Source organism: Gavialis gangeticus, unplaced genomic scaffold (assembly GCF_001723915.1).
Source record: "Gavialis gangeticus isolate Ggan-Ray unplaced genomic scaffold, GavGan_comp1, whole genome shotgun sequence".
Taxonomy (NCBI): domain Eukaryota; kingdom Metazoa; phylum Chordata; order Crocodylia; family Gavialidae; genus Gavialis; species Gavialis gangeticus.
Genome location: NW_017729025.1, coordinates 65087051 through 65106847, shown reverse-complemented (window position 1 = coordinate 65106847; position 19797 = coordinate 65087051). Strand labels below are relative to the sequence as shown.

At 39.7% G+C, this 19797-nt stretch overlaps 1 protein-coding gene across 3 annotated transcripts in view; it reads right to left on the bottom strand.

The window, feature by feature from the left end:
* HEATR5A (HEAT repeat containing 5A) overlaps positions 1 to 19797 on the bottom strand; it is a 166655-nt gene that overhangs the window by 111262 nt on the left and 35596 nt on the right. For all 3 annotated transcript variants that reach the window (XM_019518917.1, XM_019518916.1, XM_019518918.1), the window contains exons 7-12: positions 18821 to 18981; positions 14550 to 14805; positions 11653 to 11808; positions 5792 to 6042; positions 1947 to 2058; positions 366 to 518 (exon numbers count right to left, since the gene is read on the bottom strand). In XM_019518917.1, coding sequence (XP_019374462.1) covers positions 366 to 518; positions 1947 to 2058; positions 5792 to 6042; positions 11653 to 11808; positions 14550 to 14805; positions 18821 to 18981 — 1089 coding nt within the window. The remainder of the gene's footprint in view (positions 1 to 365; positions 519 to 1946; positions 2059 to 5791; positions 6043 to 11652; positions 11809 to 14549; positions 14806 to 18820; positions 18982 to 19797) is intronic.

Here is a 19797-nt window from a genome sequence, read left to right as displayed (position 1 = left end):
CCCTCCCTTCGCCTTCTAGGGGAGAGGTCTTTGCCAGATTTTTGAAAGTAGTTGGTTCCCTGTGCTTCTTTACAGAACCAGTTATTTCATGGGAGACTACCAATTACACGATTTCCGTGAAATTGTGAATTTGGTAGGTCCCTAACTGTAAGGTATTTGAATACAGAACAGTTATTTGTAAGATATTGTACAAATATCTTAGAGAAGACTTGATTGAGTCTGCTCTGCTGTGCTGTAATTACAGCACATTGGAGCAGCCTCTCTGCTTGTGTATAGGCACCCTACAATGATGATCTTATTTATTCTTCAGAAAAAACAAGTAAGAAACGGATATAGACAAAGAAAGTACACTACACTGTGCTTACCACAGAGAGCACCAGCACGGCCTTCCAATGTAACCTGCCATGTAAACGAATCTCCTCGACTCTTCTCTGTTTCTAGATCTTTCGGAGATAGAGGAAAAACACACTTCCATAATAGCAGTATTCTTGGAAGGTGATGCTGGACTACTGCAGGACCTGTAAGTTTTAAGAACTGTTGTTTGCAAGTGTGAGGAATCATTAAACTTAAATACTAAATATTTTTCCCACATTCACAAATCCATATGGCATTTCGCCTACTAATTTTTACATTATTCTTTAAATCTTCAATTGCCATAGCATTCTACTTTGGCCAGAAGGGGATTTTTACTTTCTGTTGTTAATGGTGTGTTACCAACTAGATTATAAAGTTGTTTGTTTGTTTTTTCAAATCAACATCACTGAAATTTTACTAAATTTAGTTTTATCCAAATCTTATGATTTTAGGGACTCAGGTGAAGAGCAACAGAAAAGCAGATTTTTCAGATGGTAGGATTTGGAAAGTCGCAATTTCTCGTCACAAGTCTGTATACAGAAATATCTTGTCATGAAAGAAGAGCATAGGGTTGGAAGACAGATGAGATGGGTTCAAATGTTTAAGACAGCTAATACTACAAACATACAGACAAAACTTTATTTGGGACTTTAATTGTGGGGTAGATTATTGGCTGATCTCTATTTAAAATTGGAGAGATAATCAGTGACATATCATAAGCCAAATGTGCTCTGAGGATCCCAATGTTCTCTCAATTTTCAACTGGCCTGCTCATATATTTGTTTTCAGATATATCATGCAAAATGGTTGTAAAAGTTTCAGTCATAAAATGCTATTGGATTAATTTTACAAACTATATTTCACAGTTTAGTATTGCTCCAAGTTTATCACTGTTCATAATGAATTAAGGCCAAGTACAGGCAGTCAGAAAGCCCCAAGCTGAACTGATTCAATCTCTGCAGGTTAGTCTAAACTGTATAGCAGTTGATAAGCAAATGAACAGACATTTACTTTTGATTCTGGAAATGCAGCCACATGCTGCTCTGGACCAGGCCAAAAGCTAGGGGCACTATACCATGTCTCCCTGCTCAGCTGGAGCAGACAGCTTGGGTCAAGACTAGCCATCCCACATCGTGACAGGGGTGCTTGGGGGCAGGGAGGTGCACAGCATCCTGGGATGCTGGGGGACTCAGAGTTAACTTGAATTTGGAGGAGATCTGGGACAGAAGTTCAAAAATCTAAATCAGTTAAGTCTGGTGCTACATCCATCCAGGTTTACCTTAAACTGGTTTTGGCCATTTTGGAAGCAGTTTATGAACACTGAATTTCTGTTGTTACAGTTTTTAACCAGTTTCAGATCACCTATACAGGTTTATATGTAATTTCTGTCCCTAGTCTAAATGTCACAGTAATAATACTTTTATGTAAGACTATTTTCTTATCAGAGATTTAAATTCATTTTAATATTTTGTAGAATTGCTTCATGCTAGCACATAGTGAAGCCAAGCGAAGGACCACAAGAATTAAATTTGGCAACATGGATTCCTACAGGGCATATCTTAGTTTGATTTGAAGTTATAGAAGCCTGTTACCTAATGTCATGAGGGCAGCTATCAGGAGCCATCCAGCCTGTGTTCGCTGCATTGCAATGCGACTATTCTGAGAAGCTGAACACAGTAAATCCTCTGCTACTGTCATGATTACCTATTTAAAATTGGAAAGAGAAACAAGAGCATCAGCATCTCAGAGAATTCAGGCGCTAGATTTTTTTTTCAAGATGCGGTACTTCTAACAGTTTAGGACTCAGTTCTGCTCCCCAAGAAGGTATTTCTGAATGCATTTATTCCACTGGAACTAGCTAAGGCCTTAAGGTCAAGAATGCAAAATTAATAAAAATTCCTTCCCAGTTACGTAAATCTCCAAAGTACAAGACCAATCTGCAGAGGTGTGAAATGACCCCCCTGCCCTACTTTGTACAACTTCCAAGTCTCAGAAAGTTTCTTCTTCATATTTCAAGTTGAAGTTATTACAGAACAATGATTACAGTGGAGGAGGGGTTTACTGATAGTACTGGTAGACAAAGCTGTCTTTAAGAAAACAATTTTAAGTGCACATAATTATACTTAAAGGAAGTAAGTATAAAGGCCATGGGACTCTTCTTTTTGAGTTCCATTTCAGAGCTGTAATTCTCTTAACTCTTCTTGGCAATTGTTAAGTATTATTATTTAGCCCACTGCATACTAGACAGGTTCACTTATTTGGACCAGAAGACCACTTAGGGAGTTTTGGTGAGCTGTTGCTGCTGAGGGAGGGGGTGCTGACCCTTCCCAGCGCAGTAGGGGAATTGCAGGGGGTGGGGGAAGGGTGGGGAGGCAACTGATTTTATCTGGCCTTGGCTTGTTTACCCCACACCCACTGCCAGGAGCACCAGACAGAGCAGGCAGGTGGGTAGCGTTTCTATGAAGATTAGCCTGGGGGCCCCATGGGCAGGTTGTGCACAGCTGGGATGGGGCCATGGGCAGGCAGGGAGTGGCACACAGGAGTGGAGTGGGATGGGTAGGGCAGGGCCGGGCCAGGGCCAGGGCCAGGATCATGGGGCAATGGCAGCATGGGGTGGGGCCTGGGGCAGAGCTGCAGTCTGCTCCCTACACTTCCTATCCTGCAGGCTTTATTTTGCACACACCTGTTCTACAAAGGAGTAGCTTGCAAGCCAAGGATAGACAAGCAGGCAGATGACATGTGAAGGGTAATAACAAATGATTTATATACATAAGCCACCTTGATGTACTATAGACAGAATGGCAACCCCTCTCCCCCCTCCCCAATTCATCAAAATGGAATTAAATGGACAGATGAGCTAAGGGAAGTTGTGCCATGCATGGAAGAAGGTACAGTGATGATGTGCGAGTCTGGTTTTAAAAGAGACTCTGGTCTCTATCAAATGTTAACAAATTATAATTAAGTAATAGCACCTGGGTTATAACCACAACCATAATAACAATGACAACAAACCTTTCCTTTACTATAGTTTTTCTTTAATTTGCACATTTATAAAAATCCATGAAATAATCATGGAAACTAAAACATTAATTCCCACCTTGCTGGGGTCATTTGACCCCAGTACTTTTTCCTGCCATGGTAGGGGGTTGGACTTGATGATCTGCTCAGGTCCCTTCTGACCCTACCAACTATGAAATTCTGGAACAATACTCAATAGATACAAATCAAAAAAGATATTTTGAAAGAATCTAACTTGAAAACAAACATCACACTATAAAAAATACTGTATACTGAATGAGCATACTGATGATACTCTTTATCAGATGAATGTCAAAGTAGTAACACTAGTTTCATTCAATTTCATCTGAATTTATGAATGACATTTCATGTATGCACTAGCAACTATGACTTGGGAGGCTTTCCCTATATAAAATATTACCACTAGTATATGATATCAAATGTATATTTAATATACTGTTTTGCTAATTGCATTGTGTCTGCAACGTTCAACACTCAGAGGAGGTTGGATGACCACCTTACTGGCGTCATTTGACCCCAGTGCTCTTCCTGCCATGGCAGGGGGTCGGACTAGATGATCTGCTCAGGTCCCTTCCGACCCTAGAAACTATGAAACTATGAAAATGAAACACAGTAATATACTATGGTTGCTTTCCGAAGCATGACTTATTTGATGCTCTCTTTTCAAAACTGTTCTTTTTAAACTGGTCTCTTTCAGTTCGTCAGAACTGGGGCCAATCTGGAATTTGGCAATTTTCCTGGGAGACATTGGAAGAGAGCTTTTGTAACTCCCATGTAACTGGTTCAGTATATTGCTTTCTGTTCCCTGTTCTGTCCTCCTAGGCCTCCCCCAGGGCAAGGACATCCTACATCATATTTTTCAAAAGAAATCTTTGTTAAAATGGGAGGGTTTGTCAGATAATTTGCATTCTTTAACTCTGCTTAGGTATACAGCTTTTCAAAAGGCCCTCATCTAATGAAGTTATTGAAGTTCTTTATTTTATTCTTCCCCACCCAAACTCTTGGAGTTACCAGCAGATTAATTTTTTTAAAACGAAAGATTGTACTCCTCCCCATCATCCAGAATCAACCATTCCCTGAAAAAGGCTTTGCCTACATGCTTTAAATACTTTTGAAAAAAAATTACCGATTTACACTGAATATGCAACAGTACAGTAGTGTAAATAATGTCAATCATGCTTATCAGAAGTGAGAGGGACTACAGCAAATGTACTATTAAAATGTTAATTTGGTTTTATTATGGTGTAATGGCAAGTAATGAAATAACTCTTTATCCATACAGGTATGCTTCATCTGGTCTGCTCCAATCTCCCTGGGCCATGGAACAGAAGTCTTCAGAAGTAAAATAACTGCCCAAGCTGTGAAGAGAGGCTGCTCATATCAGTGCTGTACCATATTTTGCTATCTGTGATTAGCTAAAAGGATGAAGCCTTCCTTACTAATGTAGAAACAACTTCTGACATCTGCCTGCTAGCACTTCCAACTTGGATTACTGTAATGTTATGTACTCTTGAAAGCCATTCAGAAACTTCAGCTAAAAGGGGAATATTACATTCTATCAGTGTAGACAAAATTGGTACATTGGATTTGTGGCAGTTTTAACTGGAATGATTACAGAAATAACTACATTTTATTTTATGTAGTTATGAAAGGAACCAGGGTTACAATAACTCATTTTTAGCTCTATAAAAGAATGTCCTCCCAGGAAACTTATTTCTAATACAGAAGCAATGCAAAAGATCTGTGAATGTACTTCTAATTAGTTTTTTTTTTTTTAAAAGAAAGATCTTTTTCCTTGGCAAAGCCTAATGTGTTTCAGTTGTATTCTGGACTAACACAGCCTTTTACCCAATAATACTGCTGTGATGTTCGTGGGAAACAGGCAAATAATGGTAGCCTGCCAATTTAAGCCAATGGCAAAACAGGCAAGAGATACAGACACTTTAATCTTCAAAACAGAACTGCTTTATTTACAATTCTGAAAACATAACTCATCTCAAGAAATCTACACTTTTCCCTAATCTGCCCTCATTCTCTAAAAGTTCTTTAGAATTAACCTTCAGCCCAAAGAAAGCAATTGAGATCACTCAAAACCCCCTCTATATAATTAGTATAACCCAACACATTGAATGGTTATGATGCTGATGATACCATTGTTTAATTGTAAATTTCTCAAAGAAGTTCAATATTTAAACTTAGGAACATATTCAGTTATTTAAGTAACTGGTTTTATGAAGTATGGAAAACAACATGATCACATGCCTAAGTTTTTCAGTTTAATAATTATGTCATAAAAGTTAGTAGCTGAAATATCACAGATGAATAAAAAAATACACGTTAAATACTACAGTAACAAGTATCACAAATCTACTTATAAACAAATTACTAAGATAATTACCTTCCCTTTTCCATGTGAAATACCCAAAGGACAGTATCTTACTGCTCCCAACAAGGCAGCGGTAGCAAAGCTATATCCAGTCACTGCTTCTGGAGAGGACTTAAGGGCACTAAGACGCTCAACACAGCGATCCAAAAGTGGCGACACATAGGATGGCAAAGCTACAGCAATGCAGCGTAGACACCAAGCTGCTGTGAGACGAACTGAGACACTAGGGTGAAGAATGACTGAAATTACTGTATCCAAAACTCCTGAAAGAATAAAAAAAGCTAAGTTAAAAATTACAAAGAAATCCATTGCTAAAACAAAGACCACTACTGAAACGAATGTACATATTTATTGAGTGATGGTGAAAATCCTTCCGTTTGTGTGCTCATCTTTGAAAAGTGCTATTGTGAATTTTGCATTCAACTTACTTATTTCAGAATATTAAAATATTTTTCAAAAGAACCTGGATAAGGAGCAGATGGATTAAATTAAATGCTGGAAAGATTATAATGATGTTGCTGAAGAAAGGGGAAAAGTGGCAAAAAACAACTTGATGCTTCTTTGACACCACAGTCTCATGTGAGTTCTCTTTCAAGTCATTAGTCTGCAGTCATGGTATGTACCTAGACCACATATTGCTAGGGTTATTCCAAAAGCCACAAAAGTGCTCTTTTCTATACAACAAACCTCTACAATATCATAGTCCCTTTTCTTAGAGTTAGATTTGGTCGCAGCAACCACTTGCTTGTCACGTTGAGGCTTGACTATTTTAAGCATGAAACTATTGATCTTAAAAAAAAAAAAAAAAGGCTACTAAAAGTACAAAGCAAATTCAAAGGCTACAATTGCTTCAAAGTAAGCAATTCTATTCAGGCACTAAGAACAAAACAATGAAACTTTTTTATCTCTTCCCTCACTCCCTCTAAATACAAGGTTAAAAACAGTGGGTGAAAACCTTGGACACTTTCCCAGACTACCCAAAGGACCATTTTGCCCTTTGTGATGATGACCTCCTACAATCCATAAAAATATCAATCTTGAAGTGAAGTGTTTTGGGAAGAGACAGATCTTGCTTGGCAACTACCTCGCAAATCCAGAACTGACTCCCAAAAGAAGTCAGAATGATCTCAGACCTTAGAAACTGTAAAGGAAAATGCAGATTTATTTAGATTTGGTTTTCAAAGTTAATATCACAACAACATGTAACAAAATAAAGACCAAAAAGACTGGAAGAGGGAAAGATAAGACACTGGGGAAGGAGGAAAGATATACCGTATTACACATTGTAATTTTGGCAGATGTTCAGTGACCAACAATCTAGACCAAAAGAAAGAAAGAAACAAAATCTAGTTTAATCAAGTTGTTTTGTCATAGACATCCTAGAAAAGTAAGGCTGGAAGAAACCTCAAAAAAAAAAAAAAAATCACCTATTCTGCCCAGCGATTGTACCTGCGACTTTTTCTTGACTACAAAAATAAAGTCAGGACATTTACAGTTAGGGACCAACCCAATTTGCAATTTCACAATTTTCATGGTAACCACAAAAATCAGTAGATCCCCATGAAAAATCATGAAATCGGCAGTGTTTGGCGAGGAGGGGGAGCACTGCAAAAACAGAAAAAGAAAGGAAGCTCTTGTATCCTGAAGCACAGGAGGAGGCAGAAGTGGGGGGATTTTCATGGTGGAGCATGGCTGGCCCCCACGCCTCATCTTGGCCAAGGGGCCCTGGAAGTCCTGGCCCTCCCCAGAGATCAACCGTTAGCCATTTGTCAACCGCAGGAGGGGGCAGGACTTCCAGGCCCTCTCAGCCAATCCGAGGCACTTGGAGGTGGGGGGAAGGGAGGGCACCATGCTCCACCACAAAAATGGCAACTGGTGCATGCTCAGACTGAGAAACCAAGGGGCAGTGCCTCAAATTCGGTAGGTCCCTATATATAGTGTCCTTCATTAAGCTGAACATACTTAGATCATTGTCTAAGAAATGAAAGCGGTTAAAACATACAACATATGGAAGCACAATAAAATCTCTATTCTCCAGCATCCCCGGGGTAAGGGGATTTCCGATTATGTAAAAATTCCAGTTAGCTGAAACAACCTGGCAGGGGTTTTGAGACAAAATGGAGTGGGGGGGAGCAGGGAGGAGAGGGGGGCGTAGCTGCATGCAGAGGAGAGACAACAGTACAGGGTAGTGGATGGCTGTGGCGGCCGCCATGTGCAAACTTTCCAACCACACCGGCCAGTCAGAAATTCTGGTTAGTAGAGCATACCGGTTAGTAAAATCCTAGATAACAGGGATTTTACTGTAGTAATTCCTTCTTCCTCAATATGCTTCCTGTTTAACACATCCCCTCCACCTCAGAGGGGATACACAATTGTTTCTCTGGACAAGTGCATTAAATATAACATGCACGTATGTTCATTTTTTTTCAGACTTTTGACAAGTATCAACAGAACACAAATTACCATATTTACTCGAATACAAGATGAGGTGCACCCCACACTTGGGACAGGGGAAAAAAAGCAACTCGTCTAAAAAAGCCACATAAGGAAACCTCATTAAACATATTGTCTATCAGCAAACCGCTGCAAAAAGCAGCATATGTGCAGCAATGGAAACCAACTATGAAGTTGATTAAATGTAGCCAACACAATGTGTGACTATAAAACACATTGCCCATATTGGGCAAGCATGTTGATGGGAACTTTCTACCTCTCTACATAAAAGTCTTATCCATTCTATCAATTTCTCCAGGAAACCCATTTTCATTAACACTTCAAATATAAAACCATAGTCCACTCTATCATATGCTTTCTCCAGATCCAAATTTTCTACTGCTGTTTTTAATTTTCTTTCCTGAATGTGAGTCAGTGTTTCTCTTATCAGCTGAATTGACTCAGAAATCCTGCCCAGGACTGCACAGGTTGGATCTTCATGCATTACTTTTTTTCAGGTTCTTAGAACTACCATCTTTGCCAACAATTTGTAGTCTGTATTTAGCAGAGTAATTGGTCTCCAGTTCTTCAGAAGCTCTATCTTTCTTTTAATAAATAATAAAATCACTATTCCACTTGTAAAATCCTTCCCCACTTCTCCCTCCCACTATTTCTTCAAAAACCTTTACTATATCCATCCCCATGCACAGGCAAAATTTTCTGTAAAATTTCATGGGTAGTGCATCTGCTCCTGGAGATTTTCCTTTTTTTAAAAAAGTTTTTAAGACTCCTCCACTTCCTTTAAACTTACCTTTTCTCACATTTTCTGCATCTCCTCTTCCTCTACTTTTTCTTTGTCTTCAGTCTCTTTTAGAAAATTCTTCATTTTCTTTCTATTTCCTTCTTCTAGTATAGTTCTTCACGGAATCTCCTCATTGTTTCCAGTACTTCCCCTTGCTTTTCCACTCACACCTCACTTTCTATTTGTACTGCTTTTAGCTATCTTTTTTCCTCCTTCAGTCTGTCTGAAAAGTATCAGAACCATTCTTTGTTTTCTTCCACACAAAGTACTTGTGCTAAAAATATTCTCTCTTTCATCTTACTTTTAAATAATCTTTCCAGCTCCTGCTTTGTCTCTTCCGGTTCCTCTCATATCCATCTTTCTTCTGAAGATTCCTTTAGCAGCCACTGCATCTTCCTTTGCAGCAATCTCAGTTCTTGTCCCCACATTTCTTTGGCCTGCTTTCTTGAAAAAGTCTTGTCCTCTTCTTCACCATCGTCCACCATTCTTTGGTACTCTTAAAATTCTTCTTCAGTGTTTTCCACCCCTGTGGCAGCTGAAAATTATGCCTGTGTGATGAAGGTGCTTTCTGAAGGCTCTATGAAGATTAGACCAGGTGTTTTCTTGTTATTTGCTTAGATATTAAGCTATATGTTGTTGCTAAAAGCCAAATTAAAGTTTAAGATGTAGTCAGGCCTTGTATAAAGTAAGGCCTGATAAATTTAGCAAAGCCTTGAAGTAGTAAGGCTCTGTGGCAAAGTTAAAATTAAACTTATCAAAGGAATGCAAGGCTTGTACTGCTTTTGGTCAGTCTAAGGACACTTGAAGTAAAAAGAATCTAAGTGGCTGTACGATATCAGTACCATTCAGAAGCTATAAATTAGCTAAAACATCTGGAAATCATTTTGAAGAAAGATACAGCTCTGTGAAAAGGATTAGTTAGCTGTTGACCTGGATCAGTGGGCCTGTGGATCTCAAGGAGCCCAAAGAATGAATGCCAGGGTCCTTCCTGGTACCTCTCGGACAGCACTGATCAGGGATGCCTGACTTCGCTGAGCTTTGTAGAAAGAGAAACTTGTTGTACATCAGGCATCAGAGGGGACTGCCGATAAGTTGCCAACGTGAATTATTCTTGTCTGTCATTGTTTGTCTTGTTATTACGCGTAGCTGTGTTTTTGTTAAGTCAATGAACTTTTCTTACCTTTCTACCCCCGACCACACTCTCAATCCCGAACCCTCCACAGGTAGCTGGGACACACCCCTTATACTGTTTTGTGTATGCATGACACTTCTGCATCTTGCAACAGTTGTACATATAACTTCCACACTTCCTTTCCTCTTATGGAGCTCTTAACAAGACTCACTTCCACTTTCAGCATCTAGTAATCACTAAACACTTAAGATTGCTTTTTTTTCCTTATCTCTATTTCTTTTGATATAAACAAAGTCATTTCTTGATTGCTTCTTTCCACTAGGGGCTTCTCTAGTGAAAGCTTTCTCCCCTCCCCACACATCTATTAGTGACTCTTCTTCTATGATTTGTGTTAATCTAGACAACCTGTCTAGTGTTCCATCACCTCCTTGTCCTGTTCCATCACCTGCTTTTACTATACAATTAAAAAACCCCAATATTATCCATGGTTTCTCTCTGACTGTGTATACCACTAGTCTTCTAAGCAGAGCCTTCCTCCCCTCCCAATCTGATGATGGTACATATACATTGAAAATTTCTAATTTTGTCTCAATTGCCAGTATCATTCATTATAGTCTGCCACTGAGGATGTCTTCCACGTATTTCGCTCTCAACTCTTGAAAAGAATTACTACTTCTGCCTGTTGCCATGTGACACAGCAATGGGGATGAGTGCTCCACAGGAGGAGTTTAAATCTCAAGATCATTTTTTTCAAATTTGCCCCTCACTTCCATGTGTTCAGGGATAGCAGGGTCTGACAGTAAAGAGAGGGGGAAGGGGCTGCCGGGGAAAAAGCTAGGGGGAAGCAGAAGGCAAAGGGGCTACTTCACCCTCCAGATTTAAATTTTCCTTGCTGTAGCAGTGGGACAAATTCAAGGCAAACCTTTAATATTTAGATTTTATACCTGAAAAATTATAACAAATGTATAAATTTCCCATATATAGAATCTAATTATTGAGGGGTTGTCTTATAATCAGGTCATCTTCTATTCAAGTAAATATGGCACTATCCAGATTGAAATCTAAAAACATAAACAATATTTCTTAAACTGACTCCCACTCTGCATCACTGCTCTAATACATTAAATTAAGATGAAATATGTCTATGTCTTAACAAATACCTGCCCTGTAAGTATAGCTATACCAGCAGAATTTCACAAAAATTAGTTCTATTGGGGCCAGGTTGCTAGGCTAAAGAGACCATTTGACTGACCCAGTATGACTGTAATACTTCTTACAGTCTTATGTAGATAACCACCAGTTTCAATACAAGGTGTTTTTAGGTTTTCGAGAGGAAGTGCGAGTTCACGAGCCTAGCAGCAGGAAGTCAGAGGGAAGTTTACAAATGTAGAAAACAAGTGTGCATTTTCTGAGACTTGCTACTTACACACCTTGAAAAATACAAATGCTTTTGTTATCAGGTATACAAAAAAAGGCTCTAGGGATATTTTGTTCAGTAATAATTACCTGTACTGGAATCTTGTAACAATGGTGCAGCAGTAGTTCCTAAGCCATGTATAAGACTCCCAAGCTCTTGTAATGCACAGACAAGCACATGTTGGCTTACTGTTATATCTGTTGTACCAATCCGTGTTTCCAAATTACCATCACTCATTACAGCATCTGATAACAGTAAGAAATAACTCTGAAATCACTGACAAAATAAAATATATCATCTCAAGAGACAGAATAAGGTGACAATATGATATGGTGCATAAATGAACAGGTACTTTCTTATCATTAACTGTCTTGAACAGGGTTCAGAATTTTCACTGAGACTTAACTGCATTTCCAACAAGAAATGTGGCCCATTGGGATGGCATGGTTAAGGCATGCTAGTTTCTGTGGGAAATGACAAGCAAGGGAATGATGTGGCTAGCATTCATAAAGCAGGTAACAGCTACCTAATCTATTTCAGACTTTATCCAAGAAGTTTGGAATAGGTCATATTTTTAACATGGCATGATTGTAATAATCTAGGTTTGCTAACCATTATTCTGTCTGATACAGTATGATACTCCTTCAGAAATGAAAGATATGCTGGACATTTAAAACTACATATAAACAAAAGTCTACTGAAGCTATGATTCAGAGGGACAATCCAGAGCCCAGAGAAGTCAATGAAAAAGGGGTATTAAGGAGCTTTTGATAATGGCTTACGGGTAGGATTTTTAGAGTCTACAGGCTTAACTAGTGATAACACATACACACCTATATACATATTATATGCGTGTGGGTGCGGCCAACAGTGGCAAAAGTGGATGCTTTAGAGCAGTTGCTTTCAACTGTGGTCTGTGGATCCCTGGGGGGTCACAGACTATGTCTAAGGGGTCCATGAAAGATGACTATGATGATTCAAAAGTATGTGGATACCCACACTTACAATTCAAAGGGGTCTGAACCTCCATTTGAAATTTCAAAAGGGTCCGCAAAAGAAAAAAGGTTGAAAACCACTACTTTATAGAGCAAGAACATATGAACAGGGTACATCCAGAAGAGTCTATTCTCTGTCATACTTTCTCTGGCATCCATCGTCATTGATCTAGAGAGTACCATACTGATAGTACCCTCACAGCTGAGAATTGGCAAAACACAGGCAAGCAAGGAAATGATGGCAAGTTAATAAGACAAATTCATAGATTAATAGCCGTTAAACAGAACACAGTCAGGGATGTATCTTTAAACCAGAGGATAGACCACTCTGGATGTACCCTGTTCATATGCTTCATTTTCCAACCTCTCCCAGGATAAGGAAGCAGATATGTGTACTTGTCGCATAACAGCTCCCTCATTCTAGGGCGATTCCCATCAGACCAGTTAGTAGGGCTGCGTGAAGCTTTGGTCGCTGATTCGATTCGGCCCTATTCAGCGGCTGAATCTCCAAATCCAAATCAAATCAGGAGAACTTTTAATCCAGGGGTGGGCAAAATGTGGCCCGCAAGCCAGATCCACCCTGACAGGCCATTCTATCCGGCCCATGGGGCCCCTAAAAAATTTAGAAAATTGATAGTTATCTGCCCCTGGCTGCCTGTCATGCGGCCCTTGATGGCTTGCCAAAACTCAGTAAGTGGCCCTCCACCCGAAATCATTGCCCACCCCGTTTTAATCTCTTCAAATTGAATCGGAACCCTCTGAATTGATTCAGAGAGATTTGATGATATGGACATAGACACAGCTTTAAATGTTTTTTCTACATACCTCAAGGTACCAGGGGCGGCTCATGAATGCTGAGATGGTGGGGCAGATGCAGTATCTCACAGGAGCGTGGGGGAGTCCCCAGTGCACTGAGCAGCAGACCTGCAAGTGGACCAGAAGCACTTCTGGTCCACTTCCAGGTCTGCCAGGGAATGCACTGTGGGTCCCCCCCATGGCCAATCACTGATGGGGGGGGGGGGTTAGGAGCCCTCTGTGTGTTTGGCAGTGGACCCAGAAGTGGATTGGAAGTGCTTCTGGTCCTCTTCCAGGTTTGCCACCGAGCATGTGGGGGCTTCCCCCACGCTCCTGTGGAATGTTGTATTCGCCCCAGCATCTCAGCGTTCACAAGCCACAACTGGTACCTCGAGGTATGTAAAAAAAACATTTAAAGCTGTGTTTATGGCCAAATCACTGATTCTCCAAACCTGCATCAAATATTCAGATTCGGCTTTGGCCGAATCGAATCGGGACAGTGGTCCAAATCAACGAATCGAATCACTGTCCCCAATTCAGGCTGAATCTGAATCCAAATCGAATACAGTCTGTTTCATACACCCCTACTAGTTAGACCCCTCCCCAGCCCTGCATGCCAGATCCAGTGCCTACAACACCCACTTTGGCACAACAACAGAATGTGAGCACAGCAAATGAAGAAAATATCCCTTGAGGCATTCAAAATACTGTTCTATAAAAGCAAACAATTAGGTTTAGATACAAAAAAATATCCTCTCAATTTTAGGAAAGACAAGCAGCTAAAAGAAACCACTTAAAACTGCTTTAGCGATGTGCTCTTCTGTACCAGAGATGGAGAAGGCTGAACAAGAATATATGGAGGAAATCAAGAACGGTGGTAATACCAACTCTTAAAGGAAAGTTTTTGTCTAACATATATACTGGAGTGTAAAGCCACATAGGGGTGTACTTTCATATTCAACATAAAACTCTGCTGTGGAAGAAAAGTAAGAAAGGGTTTTTTATTTTCTTTTAATTAATAACTATGCTGATATAAAACGTAGTCAGTTCAACTGAAATGCTTTATGTTATTATGGTAATGTATCAGCACTAGAAATTCTATTTCTGCAGCATCTTTAGGATTAGGTTGAGTGAACAATTATTTCAACACTGGTTTAAAAAAATAGCCTGAACACATAATCTTGTTAGTCCCATACCCACAACTTTCTTCATTTTCCAGATGGCCTGACAAATCTCCTTGGCAGCTGCAATTTGAGCTTTTTCCCCAAGAAGGCCTCCTATGGTAGCTCGAAGGATAAATGAAACACAGCGGCGACAGCAGATAGCATCCATCTGAGTTTGATAAACTTTGGGGTGAGCCTGAGACACTAGGTCTAGGACATGTGAAAGGAAGGCAGAGAAATTCCTTTCAAGCCACTGCCCTCTTAATGTGGAAACAAACACCACATAAGTCTGAAAGAAATGTGAAAAAAGTAATATTTAGAGAAAAATCATCCAGAAAGTGAGATTAATATAAATGCTTTAACGCAACATGCAGTACCACCCTATTCCCTACAGAGACCACATAACAACTCCTTTATATGACAAATGTATTATATATGCTCTCAGTTTTCAAGTTAATTCTCTTGCCTTTGTGCTGGAGAAGGTTTCATCTGTTACTTTAGGGGTACTGCTCAAATGGTTTTCAATTAACATTTTGCCAAAAATACTGAACCTGGGCTTACTGCAAACTAATCCAGCCTACTTATCTGTGTCATTTAATTTCATTTCACAGTGTGAGAAATAGCAATTTAGCCTGCACAGGCACTTGTTATGTAAAACACTGTGTTTGGCCTCAATGAACAGCAGCTTCCAGCTATTTAATATTCTGCACATGGAACCCAAATTTAATGTATGAATGCATTTTAAGAACCACTATGCTTCAAAACTATAACCCGTAACCTAAGAGAATTTTGTTTCTGTAGACTCTGAATTGGGGAATATTTGCAGCCACTAAGAACAGCTCTTTATTTCAATGAATTTTAATTGTTCTCCTTGAATAGAGGTACCTACAAAGACTGTGGATGTCACAACACTAAGAAAAGAATGCAGAACCACTTTACAAATCTACTCACCACAGGACCATTTATTTTGCTGCATAATAGAGTCCCCTTGCAAATGCTTAACATGCATTTGTTGCATCAAATATTTAATACACAAAAAATTGCTATTAGTATGAAAAATAAACACAAAAGTGTGAATACACAAATGAAATACACCACTAAAGGTCTGTTAAGAAGAGTCATTACTATCAACAAAAGATTATTTTTCCCTCATCTCTTAACAATTTCCTTTTGTACATATAATTTTATTGAGGACTATACCTCTTTATTATATTTTATTTAAGGATACAACCCCCCCACCAACTAAGGTCTATACAAATTGTAATTGTATAACTGCTCCTCCAAAAGTCTAAAAGCTCTTGACAAATATTATTTAAGCTTCCCCATCTTGAATTAAACACTTCTAAAAAGCAGGAAAATTGGGGAATAAAAGCAGTCAAAGGCACTTGGTTTAAAGGCATACCATTTTTTAAATCCATGGCAGATTTAATTAGTTTCATCACTATTATTGCAAAAATAAATACCACGTCTTGGAAATCTGGTTAACACTAGAATATATTAAGAGAAAGACTAAATTATAGGGCTGTGCAAAGCTTCAGTCGCCGATTCGATTCCAAGGTGATTTGGCCGCTGAATCTCTGAATCCAAATCGAATCAGGAGACCAATTTAATTCTCCAAATTGCATCAGAACCCATGGATTTGATTCAGAGAGATTTGATGATTCGGGCATAGACGCAGTTTTATATTTTTTCTATATACCTCAAGGTACCAGGCAGCTTGTGACTGCTGAGAAGGTGGGGCAGATGAAGCATCCCATGGAAGCATAGGGGCAAATCCCCAGTGTGCTTGGCAGCGGACCTGGAAGTGAACCAGAAGCACTTCCGGTCCACTTCTGGGTCTGCTGTGGAGTGTGTGGCAGACCCCCCTGCCTCAGTAACTGGTGCCTCCTGGGTCTGGGGGGGCACCTGGGGTTCGCACTCCTGTGGGACGCTTCATCTGCCCCACTATCTCAGCATTCATGAGCCGCGCCTGCCTCAAGGTATGTAGAAAAAACATACAAAGCTGTGTCGATGGCTGAATTGCTGATTCTCCAAATCAGAATCGAATCTTCAGCTTTGGATTTGGCCAAATCAAATCAGGACAGTGATCCGGATCAGTGAATTGAATCACTGTCCCTTGAATTGGGCCAAATCAGAATCACATTCGAATACAGCCCACTTCACACAACCCTAATAAATTATTGTCTCTTTTAGTTTAACAAATTAGCTACATGAGGAAAATTAGGCCAAAGGAAATTAACTGAAAGCAATTTTTATATCTATTCTAAATCATTTTATATGAACTCAGCTTTGATGCAATTCCTTTTGAAATTGTCAGTTTCTTATTTCTCATCCAAAAAAGTTATACAGCTGACCATTTTTAATAAAGAATCATTATTAAATCAGAAGTGTCAAAGATGTAGCCCGAGAGCCTGATCTGGCCCACAGGGCAATGTACTCCAGTCCCTTGTACTGGGCCTGTGTGGGGCCAGTCTGGGACCCCCTCCCCAGCCCTGCATGCCAGATCCAGTGCCTACAACACCCACTTTGGCACAGCAGCAGAATGTGAGCACAGCAAATGAAGAAAATATCCCTTAGGGCATTCAAAATATTGTTCTATAAAAGCAAACAATTAGGTTTAGATACAAAAAAAAAATCCTCTTAATTTTAGGAAAGACAAGCAGCTAAAAGAAACCACTTAACACTGCTTTAGTGAAGTGCTCTTCTGTACCAGAGATGGAGAAGGCTGACCAAGAATATATGGAGGAAATCAAGAACGGTGGTAATACCAACTCTTAAAGGAAAGTTTTTGTCTAACATATATACTGGAGTGTAAAGCCACATAGCTCAGGTGGAGGGATGACTGGCTCCAGACTAGAAGGACCTGGGTATAATTCCAGGCACGGGTGGTGGGTTCTCTCATTGTTTTCACTTCCAATACAGCCCTGAGGCCCACCCTGCCTCCTACCCAACAGGCAACATCACCTGTTATTTCCTGGAAATAAAGGCAATTGTAACACAGTGCTGGCCACATCGCCTCTTTTTCATGCCAAGGTTAAAGAAAGAATGGCACTCTACCTCCACTGTCCCTAGTGTGCCTGTAATTGGGACACCTTTTACCTTTGTACCGGAGCGTACTACAAATAGAATATATACCCTATCTGTTCATATAGTGCACTCACATTTTCCCAAAAAATTAGTGATTGCAAAACAGGGTGCATCCTAAATAAAGGAAACTGATTCTAGACAGTTTGGTTAAAAGGGGAAATCTAGTTTCAGTCATTTTGAAAGCAGTTTATGTGCACTGAACTTCTGTTGTGGTACAGATTTGAACCAGTTTCCAATCACTTATATCAGTTTATGTGTAATTTCTGTTCCTAGCCCTTTGCTTAACTCAAATATTATTTTCCTCTGAAAATGGGTATGAACATTGTATCTTACTCATCATTTTTAATTGTTGTGTGTATTCAGGATCATTACTGTCTGCTTTAACAGCAAAATTGAAATGCCAGCATATTAGACATGTAGATCTAATGTTGCTAACAAGGAATGAGTTGGATTTCATATTTTATTGTCAATCACAAACAGCTTACAGCAGTGATTCTGAACCAGGATACCATGTGATCTTTTCAGGGGTGATATGTTAGGTGCAAACTTGATTCACACAACAAACTCAGAGTTTTCATATAAGAATCCAGTGTCAAAAACATTTTGATCTGTTGCGGTTTGAGTTGTTTGCAACAGAATTGTTTTATTATTTTTGTGTAGTAAAACAAAAGGAGTGAAAACTAAACTGGCATTTTCCAAGGGCTGCCTTGAGTCTACCAAGGTTGAGAACCACTGGTTTTCAGTAATCTATGTTTGGTGGTCCTTAACTTAGTACTTCCATTGCCTTCCAGAAGAGGCAAATGGAACATTCTTCCCAGTGCAGTCATTGAACAACTTAGTCTCATTAACTGTTGTAAAGAATATTTTAGGAATCTATAAGATGACACCGTTTATAAGCCTCATAGCCTTTGGAGATAGGGTCTGGATAATGAGTTGTTTTCATGGATACATGATTTCTCTTTCTGATTTCCAAAAGTATAAAAAAGGCTACACTTATGATTCAACTATTATATAGAGATGCATTAGGAGATGTGACACTTTAATGCATATTTGTTGTATACTATTAATCTTAGTATAATTTAACCCACAATCATATTATGTTGCATTAAAATTTGTCTCAGACAAAGTAGGTATGAATTAGAACAGTTTGCAACACAAAAATGGTATGTTAAAAATAACGACCAACATTATAAAGGAGTGCACAGTGTAATCCAAACCTGAGTAACTCCAACTCTAACATCCCTGCTGACTGAGCTTGTCCCTTTCAAAATATCACCGCTGGCTCGTAGAAATCCAGAACTCCCACGAAGAAAACCTGTTCCTAGTAGTTCCATGGCTTCTTCCAGAGAGAGTTTGCGAACATTTGGCCTGGCAGATGCTAAGCATAATTTATTAAAGATAAATACATTCACAAAAACTCTGTAAAGGCATTCACATTCTAGGGGAAAACACCCGCAAGTTTACATTTCTCATGTAGCACAACTAAATCCAAATCTGTCTAAAGCAGATGTGGTCAACTTGCAGTAAGGAACACAGGTAGCTTCTGTGTGGGGCACATGGCAGATCAGAGGAGGAGTAGGGAGCACAGTGACAGATAGGACAGGGAGCAGAACGTAAAGTAGCAGGCTAGACAAAAAAAACAGAAGGAAGAAAGCAGAAACAGCAGCAGATCCATTGGGGAGTACAGTGCTGGGATCAGAAAGCAAACCAGCAGCTCAGGCAGGGGAAAAGGATTGGAGTGATATTTGGGGAGAGGTTTAGAACTAATCTGTGACACAACCACTGAAAAAGCTGGCCCTGCACTGGTCTACACCATAGTTTTATAACAAACCTCAAAAATCAAATATCTTCATATTGAGAGCTGCTTTGATGAATGCAATCTAGAAATACATGGATAGACTGCCATCTTGAATTCATTCTTTAAGACCTACCTTACAACATTATTTTCAGGAAAATCAACCAATAGCCCATTTGCATAAGTGGCACTAGAAAATATTATTGGAGGGAGGGGGCTGGGTGGTATGGAGTGCACCTCACTGACCTTGCCCCTCCCCCTCCCACAGGGCCATTCCAAGGCCAGCGCCCACTGGTGCTGTGTGTGTGACAGCGGAGGAGCATGTGGCAGGGACGCAGTACAGCAGAAGCAGTGGCGCTGGAGCCTGGGACCTATGCAGTAGGGCTGTTCAAGGCTTTG